Source organism: Daucus carota, chromosome 4 (assembly GCF_001625215.2).
Source record: "Daucus carota subsp. sativus chromosome 4, DH1 v3.0, whole genome shotgun sequence".
NCBI lineage: Eukaryota > Viridiplantae > Streptophyta > Magnoliopsida > Apiales > Apiaceae > Daucus > Daucus carota.
Genome location: NC_030384.2, coordinates 32,252,875 through 32,267,055, shown reverse-complemented (window position 1 = coordinate 32,267,055; position 14,181 = coordinate 32,252,875). Strand labels below are relative to the sequence as shown.

General features: G+C 33.8%; 1 protein-coding gene and 1 long non-coding RNA gene across 2 annotated transcripts; both read right to left on the bottom strand.

Annotated features, from left to right (window-relative positions):
- Positions 1 to 9,050: 9,050 nt before the first annotated feature.
- LOC135152391 (uncharacterized) lies at positions 9,051 to 10,180 on the bottom strand. Its single transcript, XR_010291487.1, has 2 exons — positions 9,377 to 10,180; positions 9,051 to 9,315 (listed from the first exon to the last, which is right to left on the bottom strand). It is a non-coding gene; the product is annotated as an uncharacterized LOC135152391 (long non-coding RNA).
- A 355-nt stretch (positions 10,181 to 10,535) lies between these two features.
- LOC108217757 (29 kDa ribonucleoprotein A, chloroplastic) lies at positions 10,536 to 13,174 on the bottom strand. Its single transcript, XM_017390644.2, has 4 exons — positions 12,598 to 13,174; positions 11,764 to 11,865; positions 11,191 to 11,490; positions 10,536 to 10,872 (listed from the first exon to the last, which is right to left on the bottom strand). Exons 1-4 carry the CDS (start codon positions 12,964 to 12,966, stop codon positions 10,807 to 10,809), a joined length of 837 nt encoding a protein of 278 aa, XP_017246133.1. The 5' UTR covers positions 12,967 to 13,174; the 3' UTR covers positions 10,536 to 10,806.
- Between the last annotated feature and the right edge of the window lie 1,007 nt (positions 13,175 to 14,181).

Here is a 14,181-nt window from a genome sequence, read left to right as displayed (position 1 = left end):
ATTACTTTATACATATTTCTTAACTTTCGTGTCCAAACCAAACGTAAAAAATTGGCTAGGACGGAGGGAGTAACAATCTATCGCGGAAATTGGTAGCAAAGATAAATTGGCAAGCGAATCAAGACGTGGCTACTTTTTATAGAGTGTGTCCCTCACCATTCCTACAATGTCTACACACACTTGAACTATTCACCGCGAACATTTCTTTCTTGATTATTATATGCATTGTTGACTTAATTTCTCTATTCGTCTCGTGTAGTACACAAAAAAAAGATGAATAACATTTTGATTCGGGTCTTGACATGTAAATCTGTCACGGTACTCTATCCATGTTTTAGATGTCTTCCCGAATTATAAGAAACATTTGAGTCAACAATCATTGTGATCATCTTTCACAAGATTTAAACTCTGAGCTCTCAGAAGAAAATGAACTTTTAAAGTGAGTGTAAAAATAATCACAATGACATGCCGCCACTCTTCTTATTAGTCAAAGGTGGATACAGATAATGTGCTGTTTGGTCATGAAAACCTGTCAAGTGATTATGAAATTTAATTTATATATACACAGCCATTTAGCATGCCACAATTGCAGGAACAGAAACCATGCGATGTTAGAGCATCTCCAGCAGTGTCTTAGTGTCTTCCTTATAAATATTATAAAATATTGAATCCTAGTGATTTAGGACAAGATTTTATATTTCAACTCCAACAATGATCCTTATAATTCATTCCTTATTATTATTATAATAATAAATTTGGAAAGAGATTGATAAAAGATGGAAGGAAGAGAGAGAAAATAAGTCAATATACTTATATAAAGGAGAAGCGGGGGCGTGTAGGTGGCGCCTCTCACATCGCTCCGTTTTATTATTCTAATTATCTGGAATTTTTGGATGAAAAATATCAAAAATTAGAATTATCTTTTTTAGTTTCAGATTAATTGATATGGTATATATCTTGACATAAATTAATCTGATTCTGTTTCAGATTATTCATGGAATATGGTAGCTTGCAAGTTTTATAATCTGATTTTGTTTTAGATTTCAATATACTTATACAAAGGAGAAGCGAGGGCGTGTTACGTGTAGGTGGCGCCTCTCACATCGCTCCGTTTTATTATTCTAATTTTCTGGAATTTTTGGATGAAAAATATCAAAAATTAGAACTACCTTTTTTAGTTTCAGATTAATTGATATAGTATATATTTTAACATAAATTAATCTGATTCTGTTTCAGATTATTTATGGATTATGGTAGCTTGCAAGTTTTATAATCTGATTTTGTTTTAGATTAATTAATTATGGAAAAGGGTAGCACACAAGTTTCTATGCACCTATGTTTCAGATTAATTATGGAATATAGTAGCTTGCAAATTTTATAATCTGATTCTATTTCAGATTATTTAATTATGGAAAAGATTAGCACACAAGTTTCTGTGCACTTATAAATACCCCTATAGATAGTAGGGTTTTGTATCATCTAAACACACAATTTTTCTTTGCCTGTTTATCTTCTTCATCTAATACAATAATGAGTTACATTATGATAGATGTTTTGAACGGAGATAGTGATGATTGATTGACAGTAAGAGTTTGTTGGATGTGAGAGTAGACTGTTATTTCATGAATTTGAATTGTTGTTTTTGCGGACAACCAATCCAAAAGAATTGGAGGTGTAATTCATACATCTCAACATGATTAATGTTCGTATAACTGGAACATAATATTTATCCTTATTAAAACTGGGGATGGTTTCGGAGTTGCATCTCAATATTTTTTACTTTTACGCACTTATATTCTTGCAAGCTTATTGTCTGTTTTATTGGTCAATCAATGTATATGATTAAATGTCATCAATCAGCCCTATTAAAGAGCCGTATGCTTTTTACATGTAGGGCATGATGTATATGTCTAAAAAGTAGTGTTTGAAAATTAATGACAAGGTTAGTGAAAAACATGATTACTTGAAAAAAAACACAACTTAAATTAAAATTCGTCATGCTTTAAATTGTTAATTATATGTAGAAAATTATTTTCATTTTTCCACTCATGAATTATAGTCCAATTTTGAGATTTTATATATTAATATTAGTATTGCATCGAGATGTTTATAATATAAAATTTATTTTATTTTACAAATATTAATTTTGAGTTATCAATATAATTTTTATAGACCGCCGCAACGCGCGGCTTCTCAACTAGTTACAATAAGAGAGAGAAATGATTTTTTTATTAAAGAAATCAAATAAGGCATGGCTAGTGGTGCCTCATTAATAAGGCATGGAAGGAGAATCCTAGTGATTTAATCCACTTCTAAAACACTGCTGGAGCACTAATTTATGTCACATTCCTTATAATTGGACTTAGGACATGATATAGGGAAGCTGCTGGAGTTGCTCTTAATACACGTATGTATCATGTATGTTCACGGACCTTAATCTAGTAATGCTGCGTGCTATTTTAACAAGTGAAGCATCTTCAATTCCAAAGTGGCCCTTTATAAGTTGCTGTCAACAGTATTTGCTTCCGTATATGCCATCTGTTCTTCAATTATCCGTCTGTTTACGCACTACAAACCTTTTCTGAGTTCATGTACCCGGCAAGTTTTTTACGTTCACCGTTTGCACGCATTCTGAAACTCTTATAAAGTATAGTTTAATAACGTTTTTTCAATTTATTTTTTTTTAAAATAAAAGTTTAAATGTCAAAATTTTATTCAGGAAATTTATTCTTTGAAAAAACATTATGAAACTATACTTTACAAAAGTCACAGAATACTTGTGCAAAGAACCAGGTGGGACGGAGGGAGTATATCACATGCCACTAAATAAGTACATGCATTATTTCGGAACTCCAAAAGATCACACGGGTTTGAAGAGAAACAGTATTGGTTTAGACTTTACAACTCGATAATTTCATTTCAAAATATTTATGTCCGATTTTCAGAGTTCGGTTCAGGCAGAGCTAAAAGATGAGAATATCACGTTTGATTGGAATTATCCACAGGGTGTGTATTAGATATGGATAGAGTCATAACTCATAATACTGCAGAAAACAAAAGAGACATAATTCTCATGATTAAAAGGTTACCTCCCAGAAATGTTTGCCTTTTGGGTAGAGACTGACTGATCATCCCACTCCTTAGCTGCTCTGTCATGGAGAGACTTGTCCTGTACTAATTGACCACATGGTAAAACCACAAAACCAGAAAAAGTGGGCTTAAGCACCCCCATGAGGCCACTTGGCCTCACTCACCAGAACTTACTATCATTTCCAGCAATCACTAATGTTTCCTGCAATGTTTGAGCCTCCAATGGTCAATGAGCACTGATAAAGGCCTGAAACAGATAAGTTTCTTCAGTTTTCTCACCACTCCATGTTTCACGGACCTTAACTGAGTCCATACCAGATTGTAAAGGGAACATCTTTCTTTCGCCTACTTTGAACTGTAAAACATGTTTGATTATATGTTCTTCGCTTAATGATGATTCCATTTTTGTCAAACTAACACACTACTACATTATATTTCGCACCTAACCAAAATATCATGTTTAACTTCGTCCTAACCTTTTGTTCCAACAACAAACCCAATGTTTTTTAATAAGAAAATCTCAGATTCTCTACCTCTTCTCTTGGCAAAGAGTAATGCTACAGGTGACAAATTGGGTACAAAATGACGTGACACCGATGACGTGACAGTTTGGAATGATTTGATTGGATAGATTAATGCATAAACAGGAGGGTCCATTATGGTTATTTAAGTTATAACCAATAAACATATGTCGCGTGTCATTTTGTACCCAATTTGGTACCTCTAGCATTTTCCCTCAGCAAATATAACATTAACTTTATTCCCCCAAAATGATCACTTCTCTACCATTATGTCATGATTCTCATGATCTTGTACCGGAATTATAAGCATGTGCTATATCTTTCCAAACAAGACTTCAAAATTTTCAGCAAAAACAGTAAGCGTATGCGCTCATGCTGACCTACATTACTACAAAACAAATGTTGAGAAGATGAGGTAGTTCAAGTGAATCGTACAAGAGTGTTGGGAATCATACTACAGCAAAGGATGCTCTACTTACTGCTATATATGACAATTTGGAAATTGATAGATGTCCTAAAATATTTAAGACATCAAACATGCAGGGGGGGTGTATAACTAATAAACACAGTGATCAACTGGTGCTTTGTCACCGTTCATTATCTGGTAAACGTTTTGGGACTTCTAGCATTTTCCATACTCTAAACTATACAAAATGGATGTCCAGTTCCGCGGTTATTAGTAAAGAAACTGAGACATGAACTGCAGAACAGGGCAGCAGCAGAGGATGAACAAAAAGAAGAAATACGTGTGCTTGAAGCTGAAGGTGTTTCTATGTCAAAAACATACAAGTCATATGTGAGGTGCAGTAGTGCACTTGCTTCCCATTTTCCCAATTGCTCCAATCAATACCAGTTTGAGTGTCGACGGATAAACACTGTTATCAGAACTATTTACTAGCTTAATTGGAAAAAAAAGACCTTTCCTCTAGTCTCTGTGTAATTCAATTCAAAGTAAACTAAAGAGTTATCAAATCTACGAAGCTCCAAAGCAAAAAAGTTGCTGCATACTTTAAATAATTTACCAAACTCTGGCTATATTCAAGGTCTCTTCCACACGATTAAATCTGTGAAGCGACACAATCGTTCAGAAATCAAATCAGTCTTTCCTATCAAATCTATTTTAGCAACAAATCAACATTTTTTAAATCTGAAAAACCAATATTGACTAAAGCAGAACTTTCCATGTCAAATTACTCTTTCCGAACAATGTACCTTTTTCAAATCTTCGTGTATATGAATCAGGAAAAACTAAAGTAAAACCAAGTTCAATTTTCTTAAGAAAATTCCCAGATCCATAAATGAAGGTAAGAAAATGTTCAATTACCTAACTGGGAACGTAAAAGTTGATTCAAACACTCAGGCAATAGCTTACTATACTTGAGCATGTCAAACAGTTAATCACATATGATTATTAAAAAAGAGTGAAAGATTAATGTAAAGTAAAAGGTGAAAGGGCTATCAACAATTTTTAGACTAGCAGTAGTTATGTAAGATTGCAAACTAAACACATTACTTAACGGAATAAAGACATATAAAGTCCATCAGAAATCATGACCCACCAATCTAAAAATGAAAAGATTGATAAAAGGAGTAGGCTTCTTTTTCACATGTTACAATGAATCTGGTAGTTAATACAGTTCAAGTCAAACAAAATTTTGTTTTGGTTCAGCATAAAATAATAAATTATAATGACGCCAGCTACAGTTGCATTGAAAACCCTCTCTTTCTCTTCTATACTCCGTATTATCCGATTTGTTTTTCTCCTTAAGTATAGATCATGAGGGAAAGAGGAATGTGGCTTTAGTAATATATTATCAGTGAGGAAGGCACACTAGCTAATCAAATATACAATAGCGCAAGTGCAATAGAAAACTGGTGACTTCCTCTAACACACAAAAAAGAGAACTTCATATTACTAGGAAAATATATGCATTTGTTTCTGTTAAGTTTCGGTAGCCATATCACTGGTTTATGACCCTATAATTGTAGAATTATGATAAACTTAACAACTAATTTCTTTGGTTTGAGCAGTGAGAACTTAAACAGAAAAGCATGGACTCTGACAGAACGTCTTCAGCTTTACTAGTTTCATGTATAATTTCAAGACAATTCAAGTTCAACTCAGGAGATGGTCAAGGTAGGGCTCACTTTGCTGACTTTGAATGAAAACTTCTCACCGAAAGGGGTTTATATGCAAAGTGTGAGATGAGCAAATGGTCCTCTTAGTAATGTATGCTCAGAAAATATATAAAGAACTTATAAGACATTTTATCAATGCGCCAAAAAGTAAATTTGAGTCATCTGACTAGGTTTATGGAACCCATAATTGTCACCTCCATCTTCATTAAGCTTGTCCCTCTCTCCGGAGCTAGTTTATTGATCAACCTAATCAGTTTGTCTACCACTCTCTTGCATCTCATGCAGGGTTTCTTTGTATACTCTTACACAAACACATGGAAACTATTTAAACTTAGAACTTTATTTGAAGAAATCAAAATACTTGACGTGATTTTCAACCCGGTTTTGAGTATGTTCCCTTCTCATGCAAGAATTATATCTTCTATGCAGTTCAGCTGAGAAGTAATAATACTCTCTACCAGATGAACCCATGTGGAAGTAAACTATTAAATTACATTTATGCCTATAGGAACTAAAGCATCACTCATGACATTTATCTGATCCACAGACAACAAAATTATATATGTTTACCTAAAGGCACTAAAGCATATTCCCTGATTCTTTGTTTTGATAATTATATGTTAGATCCTCAATTTAATTTACTTCAATGAATATAATAGTTCCGAATCTGTTCCGCCAAGAGAATCCAAATTTGAAGTGATAAAGTTAAAGACAACATATTATCTAAACTTCATACGTGACTGTAATATTTGTAGTCAATACAAGTCTGTGGTGGAGTGGAGCTAGGATTTTTTTCGAGGGTGCAGCAAATTTTGTTTGGTGATTTAGAGATTTAAATACAAGCAATATGGTACAGTAGCGACAACCTAAACCTATATAAAAATTTTAATTGTTGAAATCTGTAGCATATATAGAGGGTATATCATGACTGACTTACTGAGTCCCTCGTCGTGACCTGCTCCACCACTGAAGACAAGTATTAGAATTGTATGGGCAACTAACCTCAATACCTTTTTGAATTTCTAAAATTAAACCAAGATTAGATTATGCCATTATCTAACTAATAAAATGAAAGTGCTGTTCATGTCATGCTACAGTAAACAGGATTAGCATACACCGTTATAATTTAGAAGGAATAAATTGCAAACAAAGAAAATGAAGCAAAGGTGATACACAATGGAAACGCGGGATGCTGACACGAGATGTGAAGTTGAAAATCCATTAATCTCATTCAAAGGCCATAATAACAACAATATTTTCAATTCCTAATAATTATGGTTCTGACCCCAGTTCAAATTTCACATTTCAATCTCAGCCTATTTTAAATATTGAAACGCAAGTACAAGTTAAAATATATATAGATAGATTACATCATTTTCAAGTTAGTTGAATAAAGGCAACAAATTAATCTGATTCATGTATGAAAATGTGATGTAGTAAAAGTAAGATACCTTGATGGCTGATGCAAACAAGAAACTGTGTCTACCTTCAAATTTGGTAGATCTGAAATCATAGGATGAAGATTCATAATTTCTGTGACTTGCAAATTGTCACATTGTCTGCTCTGATTAGTCCATCAATCAAATCAAATCCCATGCTGCTTCCTCTAGTCAAAGGAAAAAAACAGTTACAATCAAATCTAAGGCTACTTTAAGTTTGTTTGAAAGACAGTCAATCCTTAAATTTAGTTAAGAATGCCTAGAACTGCACAATACCGCAATCCTTGTTCAGAATCTTTTAAAACCTAAAGAGTTACATGCTGAATAGCGTAGACTAACCACCAACTTCTAAAGCCAAAAGGTGAAGTGGGGATAAACATTTTTTCCAACCACCAGAGCTTTATGCCTGTAGAAAAAAGAAAATGTGTCATCAGACATAAACTTTCCAAACAGCTGACTAGAATTTCCTAGTAAACCAACACATGAAACACATCAATTTACTTTATAATCCATGATTAGCCTATTACTCTCCTTGTATAGATTAAAATATGTTTGTCCCTCATGAGGTAATATACTTTCTTTAGCTTGAAGTCAAAGATAACAAAGATGCTCATTTAGAATCATTCAGTTCACAGTGTTGCGGTCTCTTAACTTAATACTGATAACTACTTGTCCGGCCCAAAATCATTCAACAAAGACCGTATATTAAATATAAAAATTCAGAATCTCACGCACATCAAGATGCAGTAAAACTTGCAATCTGCACTGCAGAATGATCATATCTCAATTACGCAATCTCATAGCTGGGCTATTTAAAGCTCTGGTTAGACTGGGAATAGTACCTCCCTTTACAATTCAAGCAGAGGTCAAAGAACTATGCTTCAATTTGCTGTTATGCTCCATGCTCTATGGTAGTACTGTACAAATTTAAGGAATCTGGGTCAAGAAACCTGTCACATACAAGCAATCTGAACTGCTCGCGTTGCAGCTTTTCTTTAATTACTTTCCTTGGGTTCGAACAAAATAGAATGCACAAACTAAAGATTTTTGCAGCAGAAAACTTTCTTAACTTGATTCCCATATGTAAGTTTTTTTGTTGTTGTTGCTGAAATCCCATATATAAGTTGCTGTGGGAACATCTAAATATTTTTAAAGAAGGCCTCCCGCAACTAAAGCCACAAGTTTTAGTAGAGAAACAATAGCTATTTGGTTAAGGCAGAATAGAGCACCCTATCCTAGGTTGCTAAGTAATACTCATAAAAATATATCATATTTCATATACACACATAAAATCGAACATAAACTTCATACTCAAAAAAGAAGAAGAAAACTTTAGACATGATTCTCATTTACACCAAACCTATAATGAATAAAATTTAAAACAGAATACATGTTCCATGTCAGTTGATGTACAAACTTATCAGGATAGTTAGAAGGAATCCTAAAGTACACCCAACCCATTGGTCTCATCTAGAAGATATCAGATGCAGATGCATTTTAGTTGAGTCAATTAAGTGAAATACCAAAGAGTAAAGACTGACATCGAAGAACAAACTCACCAAAGGCAGCTGGCCATAAACATCATTGCCCCCTAATACTTTTGTATTCAAAACCAGAATCAACACATTCAGAATTGAGAAAGTGAAGAGTTAGGAGCTCAGAACTTACTTGACAAATATAGACCACAAAATAAGTAGAGCTTGTGATCAGATATCCAAGCCTTTTTTTCATCCTTCATAATTCGAATTATTCAGATAATATTTGAAGAGGTCTTTGTGCCTGCTTTATTATTAGTTATCATCGGCAGAGGTATGTCAAAAGAAAATTTATCACTGGCACAGGATCGTAAAATGATATAATATGGCACAAATTTAACTAGAGAACTGGAAAACATTTTGGTGCACAAGGTTTTCATCAATAATATAACTCTCCCCTGAAGCTATCCTTGCCGAAACTTTTTACAGTAAGTACCTTCTATTACAGTCATCCATAATACATTTATCATAATGTGATGTCTAGCTCTAGCAGCCTTATTATGAGCACCTCTGTAATTGACAGGCACCTTGATATATCTGGATAGTAAATCTCAATCTGACTGGGAACTGGCCTAGTGGATAGTGTCACTACTCACTAGTACATATTAGTTTGGCTATATCATCAAGTTACAACAGACTTTGGTTCATTCGCCTACCCATCTCTTCCTGCGCAAGGCAATGAATGTATGCTAACTGCCCTAAGTTAAAAAAATTTATTAGCAACATCAGCACAAGATCCTATATGACCCCATAATCGTAATTAAGAGCAGACTCTGTAAAATAAGATCTGTAGCGTCCTTTCACCAAGCACACAATTGCTATATAAACCAACAGGCACCATGGCCAATTGTGAAAGACTTCTGTATCCTGATCAAGTAGAAGTAGTGAGGCATATACTATTACTATGGTTTCCTTTCACCTGATGATTGTGATCGTAAAGCGCCATCAATAAATTCAATCAAGGTCGAACTCTCATGAAAACTTAACTAGAAAATGTTTCAAGCTCATTGATTTTCTCTCTTATGCATACTGACCCTAAAAATCTGATATTATTACTCAGTAATAAAGGCAATATGAAAATAATTGAAATCACAGAAAAGAACATCGTATGAGGCATTAAGCAGAACATGTTCCATGCATCCTCATACATTGTTTTTTTTGTGATCCTTAAAATATCCAGCCGTCGCAAACGGCCGCCGTCCCTTGGCATAATTATACGGTGTTCCGTGGCAACTACATCGTCCGCAGTTACGTTACTTGCATTGCATGTTTGTGTATACATATGCATACACTGGCTACTTGAAAGTTGAATCCTTTCGTTACAGAGTTCTGCGAAAAAATCCCAAACCGGCACTGTCTCAAGATAAATGGGATTCGGTGTCATTTTAAAAAAAAAATTATGTTTTTACTTGAAAAAATTATTTGATTTAATTAAAAAGTAAATATGAACACTTTCTTGATATTTATCTCTAAGAAAGAGCATGAAAATATATATTTACTAAAAAATAAGCCCTTATTTTCACACGGGCTTTCATAACATTATATCCTATATTTCTTATAGATAATATTTAAATATTAGATTGAAATCAATGTGTCATGTTAAAAAAAAAAAAAATGTTACTGGGTTACGAAGTGGCATGTGAAAATCAATATAAATCATTACTCGCACAATCTTACATATTCGTTTTCATGCTTCGTCTAGTCAAGGAAAGGCTCCACTGTGTCATTCGACTAATTATGTCTTATGAGTGAGATAAATAGAATTATTAGCTGTAAATGTACCCATGCTCTGTTTTAGCAGAGCAAGTGCCTCTGGGAGATTCATTTGACATATATTTAGGATAAAAAGAAATCAGTAGCTTTGTCCTGTGCCTACAATGGAGATATTATCACTTTTACAAAAAGATGATATGCCGGAAAACAACTCTAGCAATTAACTATGCACGCATAGGCATGTCATCTTTTACAAAACTAAGTGCGCCTTCAGTAGCCCTTTCTTCTCTAGTTGATAACACAAAAGTATTGAATACCTACTATAACTGCATTTTCTGGTCGAAGGTGTGGCACAGATGGATTTATTACTTAATATTGGCGCCTTGGTGGTGGAGCCTCAGCAACACTTACGCGAATTTGCCTCCCCTCAAGGTCCTGAAGAATTGCAACATATAAGAAAAATATATCATAATATAGTAGATGCTTTCATGCTACATGCGTGATGTGTGCTCGAGACTTGTGTTGTAAACAGACAAGTACACATTATGTTTACAAAGAAAAATTTGGCTAGCTAATTGTTATATGATGGACATGGATTAAGGACAGAGGCAATAGATATAGATGACTAGTTAACTGATTTGAAATTGATGTGCAGGCTATAGCTATGCATAAGATATTTATAAAATATACAGATAAAACAATTGATGATAATATGGAAAATAATATAGTAGTAATTATAATACAAACACTTACAGCTCCATTCAAATTATCAATTGCACGATTGACCTCATCCGAAGAACCATAAGTCACAAATCCAAAGCCCCTCGATCTCCCACTTTCTCTGTCATAGACCACCTTTGCATCTAAAACCTTTCCTTGCTCACTGAAAAAGGATTCAAGTGTCACATTATCAACATCCCACGAAAGGTTTCCAACATAGAGCCTGTTGGTATTGTCGAAACTTCTTCCACCACCCCTGGGTGCTCTAAAGGAGTTTTCATCTCTGGGAGGTGGTGGTCCAGAATTCACCCTCAATGGTCTTCCATCAAGTTCCTGCCAAGTGAAATTGGTTTGTTGCTTTGATGAGAAAAAAGAATAGTATGATATCCTATAATCTTGTGCAACTCCAACATAGAACTACAAGAATGAAGAATTTTGTGGTTCTTTCCGGTAGTAACTGGTACATGTCAAAGTGATACTTTCTTTATTCTGAGATGTGCAGAAGTTAGCTCAACTTAAATTCTCAAGGAAATTTTCAAGAAACAGTATTAAAAAATGATATACATTGATACAATATAAAGATATAAACGGGATAATCGAACTTACATAGCCATTGAATTGTTGAACAGCTGCTTCTACTTCTTCAACAGTTGACATTGTCACAAATGCAAATCCCCGACTTCTTCCAGTGATTTTGTCATAAATAACCTGAAAAAGATTACAAATTCAGTAACCTGGAAAGTGATATACACTAAAAGTTGCTCTCAGCTTACGAACACCTATTGATTTAGGCATTTTACCCACAGCAGATGCCTCCATCAATATAATCTAGTAAACAAAACCAGCATTATTTGCATCAAGCCTCAAGGTAAACTTTTACAGTAATGGGGGCACTTCTACTTGCCCGTACTGACGACTATATATCCTTTTAGACTTTTGGTACTTTATCAGCAGATTCTAATCATCACCCTCATAGATAAGGGTCTGAAATTCTATCAAACTGCTTTGGTTATAAATCCCCATTCTTTTTCTGCTAACTTATTAGTTACTTAAAAAAACTTATGGTGTAACATATAATGTCTCTGCAATCTATGAAGGAATATGCTCATAACCCAGTGAATACTTGATAAGGTCTTGTAATTAGGTGGTTATAAGTTTGAATCCTTGCCATCATTTCTATGGTTATTAAATTATCATAACGCAAATATTAATAGTAATTCGAACCCCTGAATTAGACTTTACCTCATTGCGGTTTTCCTGTCAAGCATTCAATCAACACAATTGCATATATACAAACTATCCAAAAAACAAAAAAGCCCCAATCTTTTTCATAACAGTAGCCACAAGAAGCAAATCAACACATCTACCAGTCAAAACAAAACAAACCCAAAAATAAAAACACAAACTTTCAACAAAAACACAAAGAAACATCAACATTACCTCAACCATTTCAACAGTCCCAGCACGCCCAAAAAGACCGGCAAGAAGGGCACTGTCACAGCTAAAAGGCAAATTCCCCACAAAAATCTTGAGGTCAGGGGAGAAGCTCCTGTCATCAACATCCTCATCTACATCAGAAGACAAAGCAGCAGCACCCTCCTCCTCATCCAACCCAAAGTCAGAAGAAACAGCCACCTTCAAGGGCAGAGCAGCTCTGTAGAGCTTAGAAGAAGAGCAAGAAGATAAGGAAGCAGCAAAAGACTTGGGGAAGAAAGAAAGGGCTTTGAAAGATGAACAAGAGGGAGAGAAAGAGAGGGTCTTGGGGGTGAGTGAAAGAAAGTGAAGAGAAGAAGTGGTGGAGACAGACATTTTGAGGTGAGAAGATGATGAGGCGGCTGCTACAACTTCTGGGTTTAAGAGGAAAGTGAAGAGGGAGGGGGTATATAAGATAGGATAGGGGGAGAGGATAAGAGATATTTTCTGTGGTTTAACAATGCTACCAAAGGTGGATGCAATTAGGGCTGCATCATCGTTTTAGACTTACTGTTCTGCTGCTTCATTGCTCTGCACCCATTTTTATTGTACAAGATATTTTCCATATCGAATTTATCAAAGAAAATAAAATAATAAAAATTGACATATTTTTTTCCTCCCACCACAGGCTTAAAAGTTGGATTGGTAATTTCTGAGCATCGGCTCAGGTTGGATTTGGGTTGGGAGTCAGTTTTTCATCGCACCCAAATCCGACTGAAAATTTAATAAGTTAGACTACCACATTACGGGGTCGATCAATATCATCCCCTACTAAAAGAAGTTAGAGTAAAAAATTAAAGATAAGAATTTCTTTTATTTTTTAGTTTCCCTCGCTTTCCTTTTCTTAAGATTTTGGTGAAAAACAAGTTGAAAAAATTATTATTTTTGCAGTAAAATATTTTAGAAACACAGTGTAGTTATATTTAAAATTACATATAATTTTTTAAATATAATAAAATTTATATTAGTTTCATCCATTCGACTGTCATTTAGTAGGAAATTTGCGATATTTTATTATATGAAAGATTGATTTAAAAGAAGGAACGATTATTTTGCTATGTTGCGGTGCTTGTGATATAGAAATACTCCAGATTGATTTAGGCTATCAAAATATTTGGATCCATATTTGAAACAAAACGGATGTTATATATAGATAAATCTCTATCCATTAGTATTCGAATTAAAATATAAAAATCAATTATTATATAATAAAACTATAATTATAATTAAATAATAGGGTTGAGTTATATAAAGGTTACTTTTTAATTGGCACCTTAGATATCATATATGTTGTACAAGTTGAACATCCCAAATTATATTATTATCCAATACATATTCTGATACATATATAGTTTCTAAAATGGTGGTCTCCGTATAGCATCCAATATATTATTAATATAGTATATTAAAAGAATTTCATATTTAACTCGTGTTAAAAATAAAAATAAAGTTATTAAGTTATTTTTTTATAAAAATAGTAAAATCTAAATAATTTTAAATGGATTAGATATTATCGGTCGGATTCAAATATTTTTTTTCTGATTCGAATAT

What these genes read in the sequence shown, in the direction of transcription:
- LOC108217757 (XM_017390644.2), bottom strand. Translation starts at nt 12,966, where the DNA reads ATGTCTGTCTCCACCACTTCTTCTCTTCACTTTCTTTCACTCACCCCC. An exon ending in TTCAACAATTCAATGGCTAT is followed by an intron (nt 11,491 to 11,763) that starts GTAAGTTCGATT and finishes TTCACTTGGCAG; the next exon opens with GAACTTGATGGAAGACCATT. An exon ending in TTGATAATTTGAATGGAGCT is followed by an intron (nt 10,873 to 11,190) that starts GTAAGTGTTTGT and finishes GCAATTCTTCAG; the next exon opens with GACCTTGAGGGGAGGCAAAT.